Here is a 24,718-nt window from a genome sequence, read left to right as displayed (position 1 = left end):
TGCAAGCAGTAGGCTCCAATTTGTATAAGAGATGCTAAATTAATAGCCTTCCTTTTACAAATCAAATCAAAAACTGCTTTGTTATTATTAGCAAATCACTGCCAACAGTTATTAGCTTGCAATTTTCAAATTCCAGAGCTATAGAACCCCGCTGCTGCCCTCCTTTCTTAATCTTGAGAACGGTTAGTTAGTTAGATAAAAATCGAGACTAAATATGGAAGGCTTAGAGGTCAGAGGCACTGATTAACTATACATGAACTTCCAGTCTGGATGGGAAAAGATGTGATTTTTTAAATTAAAACTGTCAAAGAATGTAAATTTTGTACTGTGCTCCTTTCAACTGCCAGGGGCGTTAAATCTTCCCACACACTGTTTGCCATGCTCCACCATGTTCTTAGCACAGAAGGCATGTGCTGTTCTGCTGTTTTTTTCTGTATTTGTTCGTTTATTAAACAGTTTTCAGTTAAAGCAATGTACCACTGTACATTCTTTCTTCACTTTTAACAGGTTATTGTCTTAGAGGTTCCAGTAAGTTACTTAAATTTTATCTAACTTTGTATTAGATATTGTAACTTTGTTTAGTCAAGTAGTCAAAATTATTTACTTCTAATACTGGCATGACCAGTCATGCCAGTATTAGAAGTAAATAATTTAAATAACTGAAAATTTAGAATTATATCTACTCAAAAAGTGAACAGTGCAAAGATGCGATTTAGAGTGATCCACCAGACAAGGAAGCTGAAAGAAAGAAAAATATATGATGAAAGATGCAAAGGCACAATCAGTAATGATACAAGGAATCTCAGATAAACATTTGGATATAATTAAGGATTATAAAACTGCAAAAGTTACTAGCTCTAAAAAGACACACTCTTCAGGACAAGCTCTTTCACTAAATTGACATTATGGAGATGACTATTGAACTTATGCTTGGATAAGAAAGAAAGCCTGGAAGACCATTTTCTAAAGTTTGATACAATCATGAGAGACTAAGATCTCTGATCCAAAACTGCTTAAGATGTGTGCCATTTATTACTTCCCTGCCCTCCAAGTATGACACAGTTGGAAACAGTGGCATAAGTCAAAATGAATTTTGTCAAAGCAAGATTACTAGATGAGGAAATAAAATTAAAATTCCATGAAGAAAATAACTTATACCAGGAAACCAATGAAGTCAGTTTCAAGGAAAAGTCAGAGGTTGCTACATACGAGGTCATATGCACTATTCAAAAAGTTCAAGAACTTTTTTGAATAGAGCACCTCTAGTTGGTTATTTTTTAATCTGCTTGGAGGCATTGTGTCCATGCAAACCTCTTGAGTAACCTCCTTCAATCTGTTTGTTTGGTGATTAGTTACAGCTGTTTATGTGAAGGGGTGTTTGTGAGGTTTGGCAAAAAATCAGATCTGCAGAAATGAGCTATTTGAAGGAGCAGCATTGTTCTGTGAAATTCTGTGTGAAACTCTGGAAATCCTTCAAGAAAACTTTTGAGTTGATTACCAACGCTTATGGTGAGGGTGGGTGAACATCCCCCGCCCCAAAAAAGCTCAACAGGTTTGCTCAAATGTTAAGTGATGTTGACTGTTTTTTCGATGCAAAGGGGGTTGGTGCATCACGAATACCTACCTACAGGCCAGACAGTCAACACGGAGTACTACCTGGGGATTATGAAATGCCTAAGAAACAGAATCGCGCAAAAACGGCCTGAACTTTGGAGGAACAGCAAGTGGTTTTTTTCACCACGACAATGCACTGGCTCATTTATTCCTCAGAACTTGACTTTTTGGCCAAAATCAACACCACTGCTTTCCCACCCACCCTATTCACCTGACCTGACCCCATGCGACTTTTTCCTGTTTCCCAAACTAAAAAACCCGCTAGATAAACACTTACTTGAAAACCTTTTAAACGTGCAGCCAAATTTATTAACTTCAAACGTTTTGGCTGCACGTTTAAAAGGTTTTTGAGTAAGTGTTTATCTATTGAGTAAGATGCAGTCTCAGAAGAATCCGCTCAAAAGAAAAAGGTTTGTCACCATTCCAGAGATAAAGAAAAATTTGATGGCGGAGCTTATGAGCATTCTGGAACAAGCACTACAGGACTGTTTCAAAAAGTGGAAATACCATTGGGATAAGTATATAATTGGGGAGAAGACTACTTTGAAAGGGACCCTGACCAATAAATTGTATTTTTTTTTTTATTTTTTGTAATAAATGAAGTTTGGGAAATTTTTGAACAGACCTCATATGTGGGAGCAAATTGTATTTTTAGGCATAATGCCCAAAGCACTCTCAGCGCAGGAGACCTATTCTGAGTTGTATCATTAAGCTAATGCATACAATAAAAACCAGTTTCTAACGGAACCATGTGATTGGCATTTAATCAACTGTAAAAATTCTATTCTGAGCCATATGTTTCATTTTCAGATCCGATAGCCACGTGATAACTAAGCTTTTCTTATCGACCATTCTCAAGGTGCCATTAGGAACATAATGAAAGTAAAAAAAACATGGCAACTTTAGGTGTAAGAATATTATTTCATCAGCAATTGGAGACAGAGAAAGTTAGGGGCTTGAGTTTGAAAGGAGCTCAAAATTTTCTACAAAAAATAAAATCACATTTTGATATAATTTTTTTTTTACAAATCAACAAACTATACTTCACTTTTTATTATTTTTTACAGTATTTAATTACAATATTGTTTATATTACATTTCTAGTTCATTTTATTTTTATAGGTAGCTTTTCTTAGCTTTTCTCAGCTTTTCTTTTGCAATCAAAAAATGACAAATGAAATTTTGTGATTCCCTCTTTAAATTGTACCTTATTTTATATGTTGCAAATACTTTTTAACAACAAAACATTTATTATTAAAATTAATATGTTTATGTTAATTCTCTTTTTTATATGATTGAATTCTAGAATTGTGAAGGGTTGGTAAGGGGCCTCGTGCAGAGTTTGGCTTAGAACCTCAAAATGCCTAAATCTGGCCCCAGCTAGAACCAAAGTGTTTTAACTAATATCTCAAACTGACAAGTTGTAGTTTGTTGGCTGCATTGTCCCTTCTTTGATGATATTTTAACACAAAACTATCTGACTAGTGCTGGTACACGACAATACTAAAATCATGTGCTTCACTTAGAAAACAGCAGGTTGAGATCAAGTGACAAAAATACAATGTTAACTAAACTGTGATTGGTTAAAGCATAATAGCTATCAATAGCATGAAACCCAGATGCATCTCAACTGACTACCCATAGCAAAACCCACTGAACATGGAGAACAGAATAGCGATTTGTCTAAGGTTCGTTAACTGCCTTTCGCTAAGGGGACTTATCAAATGTCCTGTGTATTGCTCTCATTGAGTCATCGGAAGAGCTCAGAATAGGTCTCCAGGTCAGAACAAAGAAAAGGATTTAGAGCTCAGACATTTGTAATAAAAGCAAACAACAAACCTGTGTAAAGAAAAGCAAATTTCGGTATGCAGTAAACATCTGTAACCAGAAAAACAATTCAAATAGTATCATCTTTGTTCTGAATTCAGGAATCAGTAATCCTTTTGTGAAACAAAAATTAGAACCCTTCATGTGTAAAGTTTTGTCATTGGATCCGGAAATTACTAATTATATTGCTGAAGGTAAAGTTTAAAAGCAACTAAAAGTGGTGAGTTGCAGGCAACATGTCAGGGACACACTATAATCACTGGGGCACTCATAGTTCCTGATATTAAGCACAACTTTCTGTCTCAAAAATGGCCTCAAAAGGATATTGGATCTTAGTGGAGAAGGAATATACAATTTCTGGAAATAATTTTGTGTTGGAATGTATTCTATACTTTGGAAGTAGATGGTATGATCAAAGAAGAACATCATGCTGCAGCTAAAGACAATTTGTGGCATCAATATCTCGATCACTTACAAAGAGATGCACTGCAACAGCTTTGACTCAAAGTTTTGAATCAAACAAGTGCTCAACGAGTGTAGAAGGAAAGTCTTCTCAAGTCCTTTTCTACTGTAGTGAAAGATGCTCTACTGATATAGGTGGCCTTGTGATTAGTGATGTGTGGGCCAATTATGCCACCTACAATTAGTGGTGGAAAGTATTTTCAGGGAATCTTAGATGACTTCTCACATTTTGTTGTCATCAAATTGTTAAAAAACAAGTGAAGAAGAAAACTTGATAAATTATATTTTAGAAATGGAAGCTCAACATGGTCTTACTGTGAAATGACTGCAATTGGATAATAGTGGCAAATTCAGTTCAGTTTTAAAGGATGTGCAAAACACAATGACATACTATTTGGAATACACTAAGAGCTACAGCATACAGATGGGAGGAAAGGCTTGAATGCATGAATAAGACTTTATTAAACATGATCTGCACAAAACTCATTGACTCAGGAATCCCAAAGGAGTTATGGGATTCCTGAGTTATATTAAAGAGCTCAGCATACAAACTAAATAAATCTCCAGAAAGCACTCTTCAGAGACAGAAAACACTACCACTTCTGTGGCATGGATAGAATGATCTCAGCAAGCTGAAAATATTTGGATGTCAAGCATGGTACATCCTACCAAAACAAACCAGAACCAAGAGCAAAACCTGCAGTTATGGTAGGATATTGTGGCAGAAGCTATAGATTGTGGATCCCAACAGAAGAAACGATAGCAAGATCGCCAGACATAGTTTGATGAAAGCTATATGGAATTTATAGAAAACAAAAAAGCTAGACCAACAAATAGAAGGAGTGGTTCTCCCAATTGTAATTATATTATCCATTATTGAGGAAGAAGAGCATGATGATGAAAGAATATTAGGAAATAACTACAATAGCAAGCTAAAAGATGGAAGAAGACAAAAGGGAAAATTCTAAAATTAAAAGAAACATTAAGAAACTAATTCTTTTTACCTTTTGGTCCTTACTTTTTACATTTCTGTGTTTATATTGTCTACTCAATGTTTGTTTATTAATAAGGACTTATTATACTAGTAAAGTTTCTGATTAGCAAAAAAGGTCTTAGTCAAAAGGCAAAACAAAATATCTTTATTTTCACCTGAAAATAAAGATAATTTCTTTATTAAGTTTCTTTGAAACCAAAACAAATAATTATGGCCAAGTGAAAATGAGTCGGGCAATAACAGGATTTAATAATTGCCATTTTGAAATATTCCAAATTAAATGATGATTACATTATTAACAACACTCCCAGAAAACAAAGATTTATTGATACTCTTATTTCAAAAATGTAAATTTATTTTACTTTTTCCCTGTATATATGAAGTAGAGTAAAAACAATAAAGTGATCATAATATATAGAAAATGTTTATTAAAACATACGATTTTCTGTGTACACTGATCCATAAAATTAAATGTAATTTCATTAATCTATTTGCTTTATATATTACATACATAAAAAGGCACCTATAATTTCATTATTTACATTCAATTTTCTTATTTTCTAACAAAAGCTGGAAATCAGTGTCAGCAGTTAAGCTGATATCAGCAAATTTTTTTGCTGACTCCTTTGTCTGTATTTCATAATTTAAATTTTTACTTTCTGGTTGTTATAGAATATAACAAAGCAAAAGTATAGTAAATGGTCAAATTTGCATTTTTTTGATGTTTTGAGAAAAAAACCTTTAAAAAATTGTATGGGAGGGGTATCTATTTTGCATTATATCTCAGGACTGAATGAACCTAAAATTTTTAAACTTGGGCAGGGTTATTTCTACTTGTGGAGCATTGTAAATTTTTGTAATTTTTGTCTTTTGAATAAAGTGAAAATAAACCATAGCTACAATCCTCTATTATTAGGTCAATAGTGCATTGCTAATTAAAAAATCAAACTAATAAATTATACAAAACGCTACTCACAAAAACCTTTAACCGGTGAGAAATAAAATTTAACAGTCACTACAAATGCTTTTTCAAGACCCCTCCTGGGCCTGACGAAGGCCCAGGAGGGGTCTTGAAAAAGCATTTGTAGTGACTGTTAAATTTTATTTCTCACCGGTTAAAGGTTTTTGTGAGTAGCATTTTATATTGTAAACCCCGGTGTGTGCTTGTTCTATATTATTACTAATGAATTATATGTCAATGATGAAATGGTAGATAATATATAAGTACTAGGGAGTCAGTGTTGGTAGATATTTTGGAAGACCATAATGCTTGTTCTGTTGAAAATTTTTCTTCTTTAAAAATGGTGGCCTGATGAATTTAAGAGCCCTTCCATTACAAAAGTCTTCTATTGTAAATTCTTTATCCATCATGTTAGTGTTTGTAAAGTATTTGTAACTGGTGAGCTTCTGGGATATATCTAAAATCTCAGAAGCTCACCAGTTTCCAGAAATTTTACTCAAATGTAATGATTCCTGCTGGAGCTATTCTTATCAATATTTTGCAAGTATTCCTGCTTTTATAATGAGAATATATTTTTATTTTGCACTGTAAACAAGCTGGTGTTTCAATTTCAGCACAATCAAATTTCACTCTAATACTGGGAAATTCTGCAAAACATTATGGCAAACATTTCACAATTTGTTCTTTTTCAAGTGACACTATGGCACATTCAAGAACTGATACTAATTGTAACAGTGTGAGCTTAAAATGACTGGCAGTTTGCACACAACTTATACCAAAAAGTGCACTCAAAGCACTGAAAGTTATTCCTAATTTTAATTTTATGAATGTCTTCAACTGATACATTCAAGATTCGTCATAATATAGCTTAAAAAAATTTACTTCAATTAAAACAAACATTTTTTAAAATAAAGTTAAAAAATGTAAGCCCGTTAAAGAAACCCTTGATGAGCTGTTTAATGTTAACACATCTATGGCTTAATAAAGTGTTGATAACAATTCCTTTATCCATTGTTTTCTTAAACTTTTCTATTATTTCACTTCCAATACAGGACACTTTTGCTATTGTATAATTTTCTTCAGAATCTTCAAGTGCACTTTAAATATTTATTTCATTTCAAAACTGAAAATTAAACAAAACTTTACCCTTTTGTTCAGATATTCCTATTATGATATTTGTTAAAGGTGCAAAAAGATTCTGCTTTATTATTCCTTTTTTGAAATTTTTCTTAATTTGAAATCTCTTACTAAATTCAGTTTTTATGTTCAAATTTTCGTAAAGGCAGGCTTGAGAAGGCATTGCCAATGATTTTAACCAAGGTTTAAGTGTTAAATGTTCTAAAATGAAAATTATAGGCCTACTAGAATAATAGGTACTCTATGTTTTAATTATGCATGTAAAATCATATTCTAATTCATAACTAAATTTTTGGATTTTGATAGCTTTTGATACTCTTTCTTCAAAATGTCAATCACATATTACAATGCTTTTGGCATAAGATTTTCCCATTCTAAGTTTAATTTTCCATATCTTTGCCATCTTGGCATTTCTAGGATCAACTGACAAAAATCACATTTTCTCCAATGTTGCATTATTTTTACAATAGTAAACACAGCAATAACTTATCATTGTTTAAATATTAAGGCTTACAGAACTGTTTGTGTTTGTTTCCCTAAGAGTCAGCCTTCTTGAATTTGTTGCAGCACCATCCATTGTAACTTTTCATGGTGAATAAGAATTAACTTAAAGTATTCATTGTGGAAATGTTCATTTAACATGTATTTCTGTTTTCAACTGATGCAAGGTTTCATAGCATTTCCTATATTCTCCTGCATTCACATTTTTATATTGGGAAAAGACACACATAGGAACATTGATGGGGTATAAGACAACAACCAATGTGAAATAGAAGTTGAGATGAATGGTCAACCATTCATCTCAACTTCTACTTCACAAACATCTTTCTAGTTTTATATAATTAAGCTTCCTACATCACAAAATTCTTTTCAGTAAACCTTTCATCATTTGGATGAGTCTCTCCCAACTGTTTTACTAGGTAGCTGCTGGAGGAATGAGCTTCCAGTGTTTCCTCTGTCATTGGTCTTTTTTTCGAATTTTTCCCAATCAAGTGATTAAAAGATTCTCAGCACGAACAAAATTCATATCATTATAACTGTAAATCACAGATGATCATCCTCTTCTGTTCAGGAAGTAATACAAAGTCAATAAGAAGACAAAGTTTTCAAGGTACCATATATATTTGAGTAATAGTCGATCCCACGTAAAAGTTGACCCCCAATTTTGGCCAAAAAATCTGGAATTTTCCATAGACCTCATGTAAGTCAACCCCTTGTATTTCATGGACAACAGGTCAACATTTGCTAGAATTTTTTCCATTGAAGGCACTGCAAGTGCATCTAGTTTTTCACAATAAGTAGTGCTCCTTGTAAAAATTTATATTGTTTACAACATTAAAAAGCACTGTTTTGACTCTGCTTTATCATGTAATTGCCACAAGGATTTTTGCCAGTTTCATAATTCCACTCAGAACACCATCTACCAGTAGACATCCATCATTTCAATAACTCAATCTGCAATATTCATGCACTTCAGATCTAAAAACATTTTGGGTGCTGTCAGGTATTGGGGGCAAGAAAAATTTTCACTAAAACAACCTAATAAATAATAAGGAATTATGGCCAGCAACAATGACAATGGACAAACATCTAGAACCCTGGTAAATCTTAGTTTTAAATTATGCCACTATAGTGAACAGCGCCAGTCATGCAAACTGGATTTGTCAGTTTCAGGTCGTAGTTACATGTGGGTCTTGTCTTTGTTCAGTCTTGGTTAAAATGGAATGCACTATATGCCACTTAAAATATAAATATAAACAAAGTTTAAGCAAACACATGAGAGAGAAGCATAAAAAGGATTATAGCAAGAATAGAGTTTTAAAAGTATTTAAATGTAGTTTGTGTTTAAGTGAATATCAGTAAAAAGAAGAAATATTGTCACATTTCAGCAAGGTACTGTACATGACATTTTTATACCTAACAATATGAAGGTTGAGTATGTCATGTGAGCAATGAATTTATAATTAATGCAAACAGTAATATTTTTTAGCCTATATACTTATGCATATTACAGAACATTCAATTACTACTAATAATTGCACTTCTTTCAGTGGAAAAATATCAAATTTTAAGTCTCCCTATGTTTTATTTTATATGTAATTTCATCTGATAATCTTAAGTAATTAATTTTTTATGGAATAATTCATTTTTAAGCAAGGTGTCTATTCATAAATTTATTTCATTTTCACTTTTAACTAATAATTTCAAACAAAGCATTTATAATTTATAATTATGAATAGAAAACAAAAATATTGTACAGGTATATTTTAAACCACACGGAAGTATATTCCATTTTATTTAACATGTAACAAGTTCTACAACGTTGACATGATAAACAAAAGATAAGCATATACAGCATTCCATTATTAACTCGTGTTAAGAATGAAAGAAAAGAGTATTACTCGTGAAGTCATACAAATCCATGCATGAAAGGAATCAAAGAATGATGGAATTTTAGTTTTAAAGCAAGTGCTGGATAGTGCACTAAGTTCATGAAATGTATGACTTAGTTCTTCAACAGAGAACTACGATTGCACAAAAGCTGCCTACTGATCTAGACAATAAAATAATACAGTTTTACCAGTTTGTAATCAGAAATCGGCAGAAAGAAGGCTATGCATTATCATGTATTTGGTACATGGATGAAACGCCTATTACTCGACATGCCAGAGAATCAAACTGTGAATCAAAAAAAAAAAAAAGAAAAAACAGTATGAGAACCACTGGCAATGAGAAAAGTATAGTTACTTCTGTTCTTTCATGTATGGCTGATGGCACTAAATCAAAACAATGGTTGTGTGAGAATCAAACAAGTAAAAGGAAAACAACTCAGGAATGACCTCATCAGAAGCTAATATGCCAACTTTCTGACCTGAGAATGTGTCAACTTATCCTTTCTCAGAGTTCATAGTGACACCTTTCATATGACTTTTAGTCACCTCTAAGGTATTTGCTGCTTTGAATATGAAGAGGAATTATTAAAAAGTTTATCCAGCCGAAGATTCAAGAATACCCCTTTGCTATACAAAACGCAGTACAACTAGTTGAAAAGCTCAACAGCATTACACTCAAGGATAACGAATATATGACAGTGATGGATTTTAAGTCCTTGTTTCCATCTATAAGACTACCACCGTGTTTTTGTGAACTGAGGGACTTTCTTTTTGCTAATATAGATAATGCAGCGAAATACCATACCAGCATTTTGGAACTTGCAGATTTAATATGTTACACGTCGTTTTTCGAATTTGAAGATGATACATATTTGCAAGAAAGAGGGGTGCCTATGGGGAGCCCTATGTCCTCTATTTTATGTGAACTTGTATTACGGCGTTTGGAAAGCAAGGTCATACCCATCTTTCAACATCAGATTGTTTTATATACAAGATATGTAGATGATGTTTTCATCCTTTGGAAAAATTATTGTAGCGCTCCGCATTTCCTGCACGAAATCAACAAAAACCCATATGGTTTGACCTTAGCACTAGACCAAGAGAGTGCTTTTAACATAAATTTCCTTGATCTTTCAATCACATGCAAGGAGGGTCAAATATGGACTGACATTTATAGAAAACCCACCTATCAGCCCATTATTATACCAAAAAATTCTGTCGATCCGATGAATTTTAAATACGCAGCATTCCATGCCTGGATCAAGCGTGCTTACACGCATTGCACCAGTGTTATTGACACCTAAAGGAACTAAGTTACATTCGTGCTACAGCATTACAACATGGGTATTGGAGTAAGGAGATTGATGGACTTATCCACAGGTTTCAGAGGACAAAAAATCGGCAGCTTCCTCCTATTAATCAAGGGAGAAAAGTGATTCTCAATTATTTTCCTTTCTTACACACGATGATTAAGAAAGTGGCCAAAAATAACAACTTAAGAATGTTGTATCGACGTAATCCTACAATATATTGATTATTAAGAAATGACAAGAAAAAAGAAAACCATAGTTATAAAACAGGGGTGTATTCTATACCTTTAAAGGATCGTCGGTTTAATTCGGATCTGGTATACGTTGGCGCAACCATGAGGCATTTAAAACAGAGGCTTAAGGAGCATAGATACTCCATTAATAAAAGCTTGGATACTACTGTGCTAGCAGCTTTCGCTAAACATCAAGATGTTGACATTTATTGGGATAAAACGTCTATCATTAAGGCCACGACCAACAAACAAATGCTGAAATATTTAGAAAAACTAGAAATCTACAAAGCCCACGTTAACACCGGTTGTATTAACCATAGAGACGCTGATGCTTTGTCCACGGCTTGGAGATCGTTTTACCGCAGTACATAACGTTTTTTCTTGTAATAGACAAGTTTTTGCGGCAATATTTTGTTATTTGTTTTATTTTTTATTTTTATTCTCACTGCGATATATTGCGCATGCGCAATTTGTTAATTTCTTATTCAGAACGGCATTTTTACTTTGGAATTAATTTGAATTTTAAATATTTGCTTGAGTTCTTTTTCTGCATTCTTTTGTTTTTAGGTTCGTTTTAACTGATGAAGGCTGTTTAAAACAGTCGAAAACGTTTTTATTAAATATTTTTTGCTGGAATTATCAAGGTTTTTTGTTTTTAATATGAAGAGGAATGGCTGATTCCAGTTAGTTGTTGTCCATTCTTTCATCTGCTCAGTTTAGTGTGTTTGTGTGCCTCTTTTGGATTAGTGCTCTTCTGTGCCCTCAGATTCTTCATCATCCCTCTTCTTCTCTCCCAAACTGCTAATTGAAGGATTACGTTCCAAAGATCCTCATCTAGTTCCAATTTGTGAGGTACTAAAAATTTGTAATCTCTCTTGCTGTGAAACCACAAAACCCTGTGTAACATGTTGTACCAACTTTCATGCCTTCTAATAAATGTTTAAATGTAGTAAATTGTGTTGTGTGAATCAATTCCAACTTACTCTTGTCCTTTCCTACTCCATTCTCTTACTCATAGTCCCACATACAAGACAGTGTTATTACTATTCAAAAACACTCAAAACTTGGGTAGACACAACCTACTTGGTGTAAGAAGGAAAGACCAAAGTAGAATCACACAGTGGTGTCAGAACTAACACATCATTGCATAATCTCAATTGTTTTTAAGAGAAAAACTGCCAAGAAGAAATTTCCAAAAGAAATTGTCATCCTTGCTCATCCACAAGGATGGATGGATGAAGATGAATATAGAAAATGGATAAAGGAAGATTGGAATTTACAAAAGGAAAGGAGTTTGCTCATGTGCAATCAGTTTAGGGCACATCTGGTGAAGAATGTTGTTGATAAACTCCGATATATTCTTGGTGAACTTACAAGTGTTTTGCAACCATTAGACGTTAGTATCAATAAGCCATTTAAGAACATGGTGAGAATCAAGTGGAAAGCTGGTTTTGTGATGGAGGAAAAACACATACAAAGTGTGAGAATCTGGAGCTAAGGGAAATATTTTAACAAATTTATTAAAACAATGTTTTAAAATTAAATTAAACTTGATAGAAAATGATAAAATTCATCTGTCTTTATAAAAAGAAGCACTTACTCTGACTCACAGAAAAACAGTTTAGTTCCTCCTGAAATGATAGTTCCAGTGCGATGTCTCACTCGTCTATCTGCATGACCATCTGGCTCCCTCCTCATGTAAAAAGTGTGGCATGATATTCCAATGATGTTTTTTTCTTTTTTAACTCTTTCTGCTCTGTGGGCACTAAGAGGCAACTAAACTAATGGGCTTGCTAAACTTTTAGCAAGCCCATTACGAGTTTGGCCAGACTCACAATGGATGGTGAGGGATGGGGTCCGACATATCCGGACAGACCACCCACCGAAAAATTCCTGGGAATTTTTCGACCCATCCGGATTCAATCCCAGGTCCCCCAGAAGTGGTAGGCTGCCGCCTTGTCTGCTCAGCCATCTGGCCTAGTCCAATGATGCTATTGGATGAAGGCTAGTATAAAAGATGAAAGGTCACCTTCCAACATACTCTTGTCTGATGTTTGCACTGGATGTCAAATGTTTAGCCATCGCTCTCATTTTGGCACCCTTGCCAAATGTCCAATGCTTTAGTCATCACTCTTCCAGTTCTCCAACCTCTGTGTTCCCAAAGACTCCCAATGCTCCACTTCAGCCCAATGCAAATGTCAGGTAATATATCTTTGTTACGTAAATGCTCTCTCACCAGATTAATTTAGTGAGTTAGATTGAAAGTCCTCTTATTTGTATTCATATCAATACTACTTATTTTGTTCTTAGTTTTATTTAATGCACTCAAACTGTATGTAACTGCAGGAAAGCAATCAGCTGCCATGTACCAGATCAAAGTTTGGTAGGTATTAACCAGATGAATGAAGTTTATCTAATTGTCTTATCATAAAATAAGGGTGTTATGGCTACATGGCCAGACAGTTTCAGTATTTTCACTTGATAACTGATTCATAGTCACTCTCTTTGTAATATCAGGCAATGAAAGATATAGTGATTACTTCCATCTGGGACCCTACAGGTGGAGCACCGATCGCTATTTTGGAAGCCAAATGAGACATTCCAATTTTCAACACAAGTGTTGAAACCAGCAATTTGACGTCATCAACGACATTCCATCTTCGAGTACAAAGTGCTTAGTTCCCATAATTCCATTCTCAGCAAGATGAATTTCATTTAAATGGCACACCAATTACCCATAATTCATTGGAAAGTAGCGGTCAACATATCTGTTGAGTGCCAAGTGTGTCGAGTCGGGGTTGACAACAGCGCCACTTCAACATTGAAAAAAGGAACAATTTTTAACGAACATCAAGATCAGTGCTTAGTCAGCATTGAAAATTGGAATGTCCCAAAAGCGATGCAGATAGTCATCGAAACAACCACATCCAGTCAGAAATCAAGTTATAGGACAGCAAAACCCACAGGTTAAAACAGATTTTCCTAACCAACAAAGTGGTAGACAAAAATGAAAAAGAAAAGCAAACTAGTCAAAAATGAAAATAATTGCAATTACAATTAGGGATACTGAATTTTCATTAAATATAAATTCCCCCACAGACACACTCATTTATCAGAACATTTCCTAAAATAATGTAAAAACGTAGTACAGAAGTCACACCAACATACTTATTCAAGAGAAAAAAAATAAATCAACACTGCTAGCAAAGGAATTAAAAAAAAAGCCCTTTAGTGCCGTTTTCTGTCGATTCATTCTTTTTTCTCTCAAACACACATTTCCAAACAATTTTTTAAAAATACCTGAAATTCTAATTGGTAACCCTATTTCCTTATCCTTTTTATCTGATGAATGTACTGTGTATGAAATTTCAAATATAAAACAGAACTTGTTAATGATATTTTAGTAAAATACATTGAATGTATTTTACTAAAATGTAGATATAAAAAAAAATGTAAGTTAAAACAAAAGGAATAATTCAACTTCAACTTCTCTTCAACTTCCTAAAAATTATATTTGCACAAAGATGAGTACATATTGATTGATGAAAATTCTAGTTTCCTGTAAGCAGGAGACTGTTTATAGAACCCCCCAAATTGTAGACCCCCCCTGTGCGATCAAATAATGTCTAATGAACCACACCCCTACGGGCGACCCTTCGCGAGATATAGCCCCCCCAAAATCGGGCCGCGCGCGATCGGCCGATCGGGTGGTGAGGGCTATACCTACGTCACTTCCGGTCACGTGACACCTACATATACCAAAAATTTGTTTGTTTCATCGCACAGGGGGTCTACAATTTGGGTCGGTTCTCGCCCTCTCCTTACCAATTAATCATCGAAACGAAATCAATATAAACGAGCGAGAGTAACCTCGTTGCCACCTTTAATACCACTTAGGCGACCGATGTGAGTAAAGTAAGCGATCGGAACGACTTAAACTAAACATCTAAAGTAACTAAACTAAACTAAACAAAACATTCCGTAAAGTCCTATATTTCGATCATTAATATTAATTATAGTATATAATATAATAAAATAAATTAAAATATTGATACGATTTTAGTTTCCGTTATAAAGATTACTTAAAGCAATAATTTATTCGTTAGTTTTGAGTACCAACCATTTATTGCTATATTAATATTTTAATAACGTCGATAATTATTAATAAATAACTTTACCAACTTTAACGAAAATAATACGCATTTTTATTTACCCTCAAAATCGGGTTGCGCGCGAGGTCGCGACGCGCGTCGCTCTGCTGAGTATCGCGCGCGAGGTCGCGACGCGCGTCGCTCTGCTGAGTATCGCGCGCGACTGTAACCGCTCGTAAACTCACTAACCATTTCCGGCTTACCCATTTGGGTAATTCTCTCTGAACTGATTATGAACCCAATACACGTAAGTTAGATCACGTCAATTGACTGGCGCGCTGCTAACCGAAAAGAATCACACATTCTAACTGCCGATGTAAAAGGCGAAAAAAACAGATTCTACACTAACCTTCAAAAGCAACTCCTCTTGCGTATCCCGCGACGTCTTTTCGCTAGCTTGCGACGCATAGCCTCTTCGTGATGTGATCGAGAGGTCGCTGGTTCCCGCCTCGGCCCGGTCCTGGGGATCGTTGACGAAAGTGCTGATGGCGCCCGATGTTGTCTGAAAACTTATAATCCAAGTTTCAAATCCGACTTATAGTTTAGTTCACACTGAGCGAATATCGAAAGCCAATGCGAAAAGTACCCGATTTTTACCCAGCCTATCATTTGCAAGCAAGCAAAAACATGTCGAAAAACAAAATGGCCGTTTCCGATATTCCGTCGTTAACCACGTTTGTTTATTTATTGAGAAAGAAAGATACGTCGAAAAGAAAACGATGCTGGGTGAGAGGAATATTAAAATTCCGTAATTACAACATTTACTCTATTGCTTAGGAAGTTTCTGTAGCCATCTTGAAAACAAGAACCACGTGACAACTAGCGGGAATACGAGTGGTGGCGAAATTTTTTCGCTAACGAAAAACCTCAACTGTTCCGAACTTCGAAGCGATTCACGAAATGGTAAAATTCGCCGGAAACGACGTCATGTCTGACGTGTTATTCGCTCTGCTTTTCGCATTCGCCAACGAATCACGCTCAGTATGAACTAAGCTTAACTGCCGATGTAAAAAGAGAAGAAAACAGACACTCACCCTCACAGCGCCTCCCCTGCGTCTCCCGCAAGAGGAGGCGCTGTCCTCTCGCTATCTGGCGACATCTTGGTTACGATGCACAGCCGCTGGTCCCAGCTTCCGCTTGATCTTTCTGGTCGACGACAAAGGTGTTGGTTGCGTCCGATGCCTGAAAAATCACATAATCCAGGTTTCAAATCCGCAAAGAAGTATCCTTCGGTCACGCGCACTTCACTACACAAGCTTCGGTACACAAGCTTCACTACTCACTGGGCGGTCTTCATCCTCCAGCTGTTCCTCTTCGTCGCTGTCGGGCACGTGGATATCGCTATATGGCTCGTCAGGCGGCAGATCTTGGTCCGCGGGCACACCGATCGTCAGGAGTTGGAGACCCTGGCGACCGGGACCTGGGTAGACGGCTGCGATATGCTCAACAAACTGCCGGAATTTTGCCGCTGTTGTTGGCAACTTAGACAGGAACCGCGTTCTGTATACGTAGCTGCACGTGTAACTCTGCAAGCTCCTGTCCGTGCGGAGGGACTTGATGGACCTCTTCAGCCAGCGATGTCTACACTCGATGTTTTGAGTGTGGGCCTCAGAATCTTCGCTGTTGACGAATCTACGAGAAGAAAAAAGAAAAATGTCACTTTTCGGTATCCTTCTCAAAACGCTCATTCATTTCTTTTTTTTTCACTTAACACATAGCACAGTATCATCCTCCTTACCTCCCGGGGCCCTGCTGGCTGTGATTCACGGTCTTATGTTCCGAGAAGCCCATCGTCGTACAGCCGCGATATTGGGGCGCGCTGTCGGAAAGCACTATGGAACCAGGAGCTATGTATCTGGACATGTAGCTCCAAAGAACGCGCCTGCTTTTGTTCTCCACCTGAAAGAATACGAGAAAATATAACACAAAACTTCCACTAAAAGTAAATAATAACAGGAAATAATGTTTCGTTACTACTTACATGCCAGTACATAACTTCTTTCGTTTCCCGACAATAGGCACCAAATATAGTTATTTGGGTGCCTTTGGTTATGCGCCCGCGGTTGTACTTTCTTCTTCTAGTAAAAGTTTCATCAATCTGAAAAGAAAAACATATGTATATAGACATAGACGGTATATCGGCGAAGTCAGAAACTTGGATCGATCGTCACCTCGACGTGCAGGCCTTTACCGCCAAGCTGGTGATTTTGATTGTTCGAGACGAAAATCTCCGCAATTTCCCGGCAGAAGTTATACCAGTCTACCGCTGTTTGACGTGACACGCCGCATTGTGAGGCGGCGTCGGTGACCGGCAGCTTCAGGACCCATGAGAATATAATCATAAGCACCTGTTAAATACAAAAAAAATAAATTATCTCAAAACATACATCATCTTTACGATCGAATTAGAGAAACACGTAACGTGACGTGAAACCGCCGATTTTGTGGGTGTTCTCCCCCGACCCTGTTAAACCCCTTACGGCTACTTACTTTCTATTGTCTTAGATGTGAGTCATCAACTCCCAAGGGTAGGGTTAAACAGGATCATTCCAGAATGGCGAAAGACAAAAGAACAAAGGAACAAAGAAAGAAGAAATACGAAAAATATAATATATCCAAAATATGGCATACTGCAACGATATTATACCTCTTGAGCAGAAAGCTGAGCGCCTTCAAAAAATGTATTCTTTGTACAAGAGAGGCTACCACTGCACATGGGCCGCCAGACAAAGCCACCTGTCCGCCTACGCATTTTTTTTCTTTGCGATAGTTTTTCGCAGCGGTAGACAAATCCAAACCTCTCCGCTGGTGCCGGCTCTTTCCTCATCGCGCCTGAAAAATACGACAAATTGAATTAGCTAACAGATACTTGCGTACGGCACTTTTGTACAGGAGGAAATCAAGGAAATTTTACCTCCACACTTAGAACACGACGGTACAAAGCCGGTCAGGTCCGGATGGGGCACAAGTCCCACCATGTGGCAAAATTTCTCGGCGGCAAGTTCGTTGGGGAAGTACGCTGCAAAATTAAAACAAGTTAATCGATTAAAAATCTCTTCGGTATCCACGACGGGATTCTCCGAAATTTGTTCTGGCATCATGTTCAAAGGCATGTTTGAAATGATAAGGACTGATATACAATGTTGCCAGATCTGGATTATAAAGTAACAGTTGTGCTTTAAAAATAGCCGAATTGAACTATTTGTAGCCCAAACATAAATATGAATTATTTTGTATCTATGCACTTTTGCTAATGAAATAAGTTACTAATGAAATTCTTAAAGTTAACATTAGGAAAAAAATATATCTGAAATTTTTTAAGATGTATTTCCAATTGATGTCAATTTTATCTTGTCAAAGAGAGTCATTTGTGGGCTGGGTGACTCATTTTTAACTTCAGAGTCTTCATTTTGAACTTAAGAGACTTAGTAAGTTGCGTTGGGTAAGGATAAGGGTTTTTTCTAACTATTTCCGCCCCGTGGGCACTAAGAGGGGCCTCTTTTAGCAAGCCCATTATAAGTTTGACCATGCCCACAACGGGGCGATCGGGTTGATGAGGAACGGGACCTGACATATCCTGAAGGGCCACCTCCCGAATAATTTCATGGAGATTTTCGGGTCCATTCGAAAAAATTCGAGAAGATACTTACATCACGGCGTTTACTAACTTGCGCATTCACAACTTCTAAATTTTCATTCATAAAACCACGTAATGGACCCCGAAACGAAACTGTCCGCGCAAGGAGAACTCCATGTTGCTTTCCACCATAAACTACTGCTACAAGCGGCAAAGATGGCCGCTTGTAGCAGTAGTCGGCACCCACTCCGACAGGAATTTAGGAACGCGTTCCGCAAGAATGTTTAAACTTAAACATATGCCGCTGGCGCAAAGGAATAAAAAAATGCACTCCTTGACCGCTCGGCATCCGACCATTGGATAGGTTAGGTTAGGTAGGTCCGAAATATTGGGCTTTTTTTCCATAAAATTTAATGCAAATTGTACACGGAAAATATTTTGTCTATTTTTCACAAACTTATACTCGTTTCTGCATTGCGCACGTTTTTCTATATCTGAAATCAATCCTTCGCGTTGCAAAAAAGCTACCAAAATTATTTCGCAATTACAAATATCAATAGGCCTATACATCACTCTTTAAATACAAATGAAAACGAAAAAATTATGAATGATCGCTTAATCCGCGTAAAAATAACTTGTTTTGGCGCGAGAGAAAATTGATCGGATAGTTCGAATTTATCTATGTATATATGTTCATGTCCCGCCAGTAACTTTTGATCAAAATAAAGTATTAATTTAATGAACGCACGATTAGTTCTCTCAAACAAAATCACATGTGATCAGTAATAAACGTAATCTATACTCTTTTATCTAACACATACCCATATTAATTTTATATACAGTATCTTAAAATGAATTAGCAGCTCCTCACCTTTCTTTTCGGCTGGTTCTTTGTGATGGATTGACAAATAAATAAGAAAAATCCACTAACCATCAAACAACTTTCTTTTAATCCAAAAATAAAGATTTTTAATAATACATACAAATTAAGTTTTACATAAAAACAGATTTAAAAGAAATCATGTACACACTTTTTAAAATATTCTATTGTTATTACAATTTTTAAAATACGATTTCCATATATTGTAAAGTTTTATTCGTTTCTTTTTAATAAACGATTCTTTCTTTCTGTGAGTATCGGGGGTTAAGCATCAAAGCTTAACCCGCGGATAAGTCGATAAGGTGTCGGCGATATACAAGTAATCACCCACTTAATTTATCAAATAAATTTAATGAAAACATTAACTAAATGGTAACATACAAAGAGAAATATAAAATAGGACGTTGGAGGAGAGATGTCGGCATTCGAGGCATTTAAGGGAACTAATCCCTTTTTAATTTCCGAATTAGATATAACTAACTCGCGGTCAATGGAGGGGGAGAGAGAGAAAGGTTTTAAGTAAATAAATCTAAGTTTACCTCGCTGTTCGTCTTTGCCTAGATGCGTAGAGTGAACGGAGTTGATGGTGTTGACCAGCCGTTGTCAGCTTGTTCGGACGCCGCCCCGACAATTGGGTGCGAGCCCCTTTTATACCATTTTTGAGGAGTGAGAACTGTCATACTGTCGATGATTTGTACGCGCACCTGTTAGTCGGGCTAGTGTCTAGATCTAGCTAGTACGGACCACGTGCAATCGGGAAGTTTGTCTGATGACAGCTCTCACCCATCAATTAGCATCTAACTGACAATAATTTCTACAAAATAGTAAACAGTCTTGATATTGTTTATATCAAATGTCGCGCTCGACGACGATCGAGGCAATTTATTGCACTTTTGTTTAGATTTTAATATACATTTGTTGCGGCCACGTGTCACGTGTAGCCAAAGAGGGATGAGAAACATCGTCTTTTCCCGTCTTGTAAACTCTATCGTCTATCGTCAAACAAATGGTGGTTTTTTCTCTTATTGATATACAGTATAGTTCAACAACTATTTCGAGAAGATCGTCTTGGTCGTTGCCATCACATTTCTTTAATTTACTGTCGGTAGTGAAGTTTTTATTACTAGCATAGATGACATATCAGGATAGATTCTGAAGTGGAAATAAATAGTATTAACATTTCTTACATGAAAAATATTACTATTTAATTAAAATTAATCATCACTTTTTACTATTTATTAAATTATTATATAAAAGTTAATTATACTATAAATAAACTATTTTGTATATTCCATTTTACCTAAACATGTATATTTTAAAAAGTTATATAGGAGTCACGTGACTGGTACCTCGTACGAGACACCATAGGTACGAAAGCGAAGTCACGTGACCGGAAATGACGTACGCTAGTCGTGTGTGCTACATACTTAAAAGCGAGTCTTCGCCGCGAGTTAGCAGAGCGACGCGCGTTTGCAGTGCGACGCGCGTTAGCAGAGCGACGCGCGCCGCGATCATCGCGCGGCCCGATTTTGGGGGGGCTATATCTCGCGAAGGGTCGCCCGTAGGGGTGTGGTTCATTAGACATTATTTGATCGCACAGGGGGGGTCTACAATTTGGGGGGTTCCCCCCCTTCCGCCAACCCATTACTCTTACATTTGATTGATGAAAATTCTAGTTTCCTGTAAGCAGGAGACTGTTTATAGAAGGGTCCATAATCCTGAGGTCCCTTGTTCATAGTAAAGTAGAATCATGAAATAAAAAGAAGAAACTCTTAATTGCAATCTTGTTAAAAAATAAACATATTATTTACAATGAGTCTGTAATGTTTAACAAATTTCGTAAATATATTTTTACGATGTTACTATAGGTTAACACATTAATGTGTTAAATCAGCACAACTCATCAAACTTGATAAAATAATTCTAATTTTATTAAATTAGCTTAACTTATAAATAAATTACCATTATTTTTTAAATATCTGTTCATATCGAACATCATCATTAAACGTAGAAATGTAAATTTGAAAAAATACAATATTAACGTTATATTCAATTTTAAAAAAACACATGGTAATTAAATTCATTTAACTGAAATTACTATATGAAAAATTTGGTAGAAAATAAACGAACCGGATGTAGATAATTCCATTAAAGCGCTTCTAAAACTAGACATTTCATTCATATCAAGCTTTATAGTTTAAAAATGTTAAAAATTGGGCACAAAGAAAATCTCAAGAGAGAAATTTCCCGCTTCCGATCTACTCGTCCATTGGCAATATACCATCTTCTTTCGCCAATAGAAGAGAAAAGACGTTCAGCGCCCCCTAACAATTTCGTTCTGAAACAATATATTTTATAAATATTAAATACGATTTTCGAAAAAGTTTCTGGGTTTTATAGATATAATAATAAAAATAAATATTAAATTATTTTGAGAATATTTCTAAAATGTTTCAATTTTTTTTATTTTGTTTTCATTTTTGTCCATAAATCTATCAGTATGTTAATGTATTGATATGTTAACCATCGAGGTAGGGTCTTGTCTTGTCTTGTCTTGTCAACATGTTGGAGCTGCTAGGCTATGGTGCCCGGTAGTAAAGTGTAACAGAATTGCTATGTAACGTGGTTAATAGTTATATATTTAATATTCGTTGGTACTCGGAGAATAATGCCTTCGAGAGGTCGTTTAAGGATAATTGGCCCCTATTCGGGCGTTACAGATGTGGAGAAAACCCGGAAAACTGTACATGGTCAGTCCGTCATGGCGAGGCGCGAACCCATGACCGAACTCCCAGTGTTCAGGAAACAGAACCGATTGGCCACTGGTAGGCCCGAGGTAGAGTAAAACACAGAGGCGGAAGCGCCACCAGACCGAAGCAACTTGAAACGCTATCCGCCATGTTTCTTTTAGTCAAAACAAGGGGAGCGGCCTCTAACGTGATACAAAACAAAGTACTTTTTAACGATAGAAAAAGAATACCATTTAGCATTCAATGTAATAAATTAGACATTCAGTTATTATTCTATTATTAACATAAATAATATTTAAAAAGGTATACGTATATATGTATATATATATCGATGAAATGTACTTAAATGTAATAAATAATATTTATTTTATAAAAATGCGTACAGTACATTGCGTTATAAAACATACAATACTAATATGTACTGTACAGTACATACGTACAGTACAACACTATATTACATTTAAAAGTAGCCTCTAGCTGTTGATTAAACGCCATCTTACAATAAATCGTCTGAACAGCTATATGTAATTTGCTATAAATTTTAAGGACTTATCACGCCGCAGTTTTCAATTGGAAAGCTCACTGAGATTTTATTAGACCAATAAGCCATTTTATTAAACCATTTGGTTTAATAAAATCTCAGTGAACTTTCCAATTGAAAACTGCAGTGTGATAAGTTCTTAAAATTTATAGAAAATTACATATAGCTGTTTAGAAGATTTATTACAATATTGGACAAAAAGCAAATAATTATAACCATCTTACAAGTAGTTTGTATATAGTAACAATATACTTATTAACCTACACATGGTGATAGGCAGATCTAAGCACAAACTGATACTAAAATTTACAAATTGTGCAGTATATTGTCGTTGTCATTTACTTCTGATAGTGGAAACAATGTTATTTCAGTACAATTAATTATAGTTCTAAGGAACTCATTACAAAAGCGAACGATACTTATTTGAAATATATCTGCAGTTTTATTACCGCAATTAACGCATCCGTATGCCGAACACACTGCTGGCATTGTTCAGAACTGAATATCACTGAAACTGTAATTAAAACATACAACAAAAAAACAAAAAATGTTAACTCAAAAAAATTTCTAACCAACAGCACTTAGAACTGCTGACTGATAGAACCACTGTTCTCAACCGTTCGTAAATAAATGTTGCTACATTTTAAAATAAAAGTCTGATTTCGCCACAGATATTTTGAAAAGACGCTACTTTGTCGCTACTCAATAAACAACAAAATTCCAAATCGTTGAAAGGTTTTATTACAAAACAAATGTATTGATACTTTGTCATTCGATCCTACTGATCTTTAGAACTAAGCAGACAAACACGAACAGTAACAAAAAAACTTTATTAAAAAGGTGAGAACTGTCACCGACATCCTCGGCCAACATCCAGGCAAAAACCCGCGAACTTTCGCGCCTCCTTTTCTTACAAGTTGCCAGCCAACATCTCGTTGGCAAGTGTTGCCAGGCAGTGTTCGGGATCCACAATACAACAGAAGAAAAGTTGTACACATAATAGTTGTGTTAAAAATCAATTAACAATAAATAATTGAATTGTTAACAACATGAACAATAATATAATTATAATACATATATAGCAAAAATAAAAAAACGAAAAATAATAATAGGTTTTAAAACAAACATTAATCGGTATCGCTTTCGTCTTTTTTAAAATGAATACTGTACATAGCTTTGTTAATTTTTTAAAATGTTCTTAAGTAATTTCGTAATTTGTACAACACGAATTTTTATTATGTAACTCAATTTTAATTCTCAACAATGTCGAAGTTAAATTAATTCCATGATGATTATTTTTTTTTTGGTTTTAATGCCAGTCAACGTTAAAAATACATGTTCCACATCAGCGTTTTTATGTGGAATAATTAAGGCACTTTATGGCACATGTACAATGTTTAAAAACATTGTACATGTGCCACAAAGTGCCTTAATACTGGTCGTTGAAATTTTTTATTTTCGCTATTCGGATCCATAAATCATAAGTATTATCAGGGGCTTCATCAAATTTTAAAAACAAAGTTTAATTTTTTGTATTCATTTTCAAGTGTGTCGATAATACAGTAGACCCCCTATAACACGGGTTCATATAACACGGATTCGTATAACACGGCGAAAAAATTGCGATCGTGTTCGTATAAGACGATAAAAAAAGAGACTCGTACAACACGGTAAAACATATCGCCGACTCGTGTCGCGACAGGATTGGTCAAATCTGGACCAATAGCGGAGAGATATTGTACAAACCGTTGAGTTTAAACGAGCACTGGACCTACTAAAAAACATTTATTATTCAACGGCCATAAAAATTATATTTTTATTAATTATGTCTCCAAAGTTAAATTATTTTTCTGCGAAAAGTTCGCTGATCAAGAAACACGCGTTCGTCG

At 35.4% G+C, this 24,718-nt stretch overlaps 2 protein-coding genes across 2 annotated transcripts in view; both read right to left on the bottom strand.

Annotated features, from left to right (window-relative positions):
• LOC136979558 (uncharacterized) overlaps window positions 1-21,845 on the bottom strand; it is a 44,549-nt gene extending 22,704 nt beyond the window's left edge. Inside the window, exon 1 of the mRNA XM_067275563.1 lies at window positions 21,669-21,845. Within this exon, the coding sequence (XP_067131664.1) occupies window positions 21,669-21,720 (52 nt within the window). The 5' untranslated portion in view covers window positions 21,721-21,845. The remainder of the gene's footprint in view (window positions 1-21,668) is intronic.
• On the bottom strand, window positions 16,186-17,434 carry LOC136979470 (uncharacterized). The gene is made up of 5 exons (XM_067275478.1): window positions 17,253-17,434; window positions 17,063-17,179; window positions 16,820-16,980; window positions 16,365-16,713; window positions 16,186-16,263 (listed from the first exon to the last, which is right to left on the bottom strand). Exons 1-5 carry the CDS (start codon window positions 17,421-17,423, stop codon window positions 16,186-16,188), a joined length of 876 nt encoding a protein of 291 aa, XP_067131579.1. The 5' UTR covers window positions 17,424-17,434.
• Window positions 21,846-24,718: the final 2,873 nt, after the last annotated feature.

The sequence above is a fragment of the Centruroides vittatus genome, unplaced genomic scaffold (genome assembly GCF_030686945.1).
Source record: "Centruroides vittatus isolate TY-2023 unplaced genomic scaffold, ASM3068694v2 contig_628, whole genome shotgun sequence".
NCBI classification, from domain to species: domain Eukaryota; kingdom Metazoa; phylum Arthropoda; class Arachnida; order Scorpiones; family Buthidae; genus Centruroides; species Centruroides vittatus.
This window is presented reverse-complemented; position numbering and strand designations above follow the sequence as displayed.

Bases quoted from the DNA above. Each gene is read 5' to 3' on its own strand.
- LOC136979470 (XM_067275478.1), bottom strand. From the start codon at position 17,423: ATGATTATATTCTCATGGGTCCTGAAGCTGCCGGTCACCGACGCCGCC. The intron at 17,180-17,252 runs GTGACGATCGAT...TTTTCTTTTCAG, and splicing joins GTAAAGGCCTGCACGTCGAG to ATTGATGAAACTTTTACTAG. The intron at 16,981-17,062 runs GTAAGTAGTAAC...GTATTCTTTCAG, and splicing joins AAGAAGTTATGTACTGGCAT to GTGGAGAACAAAAGCAGGCG.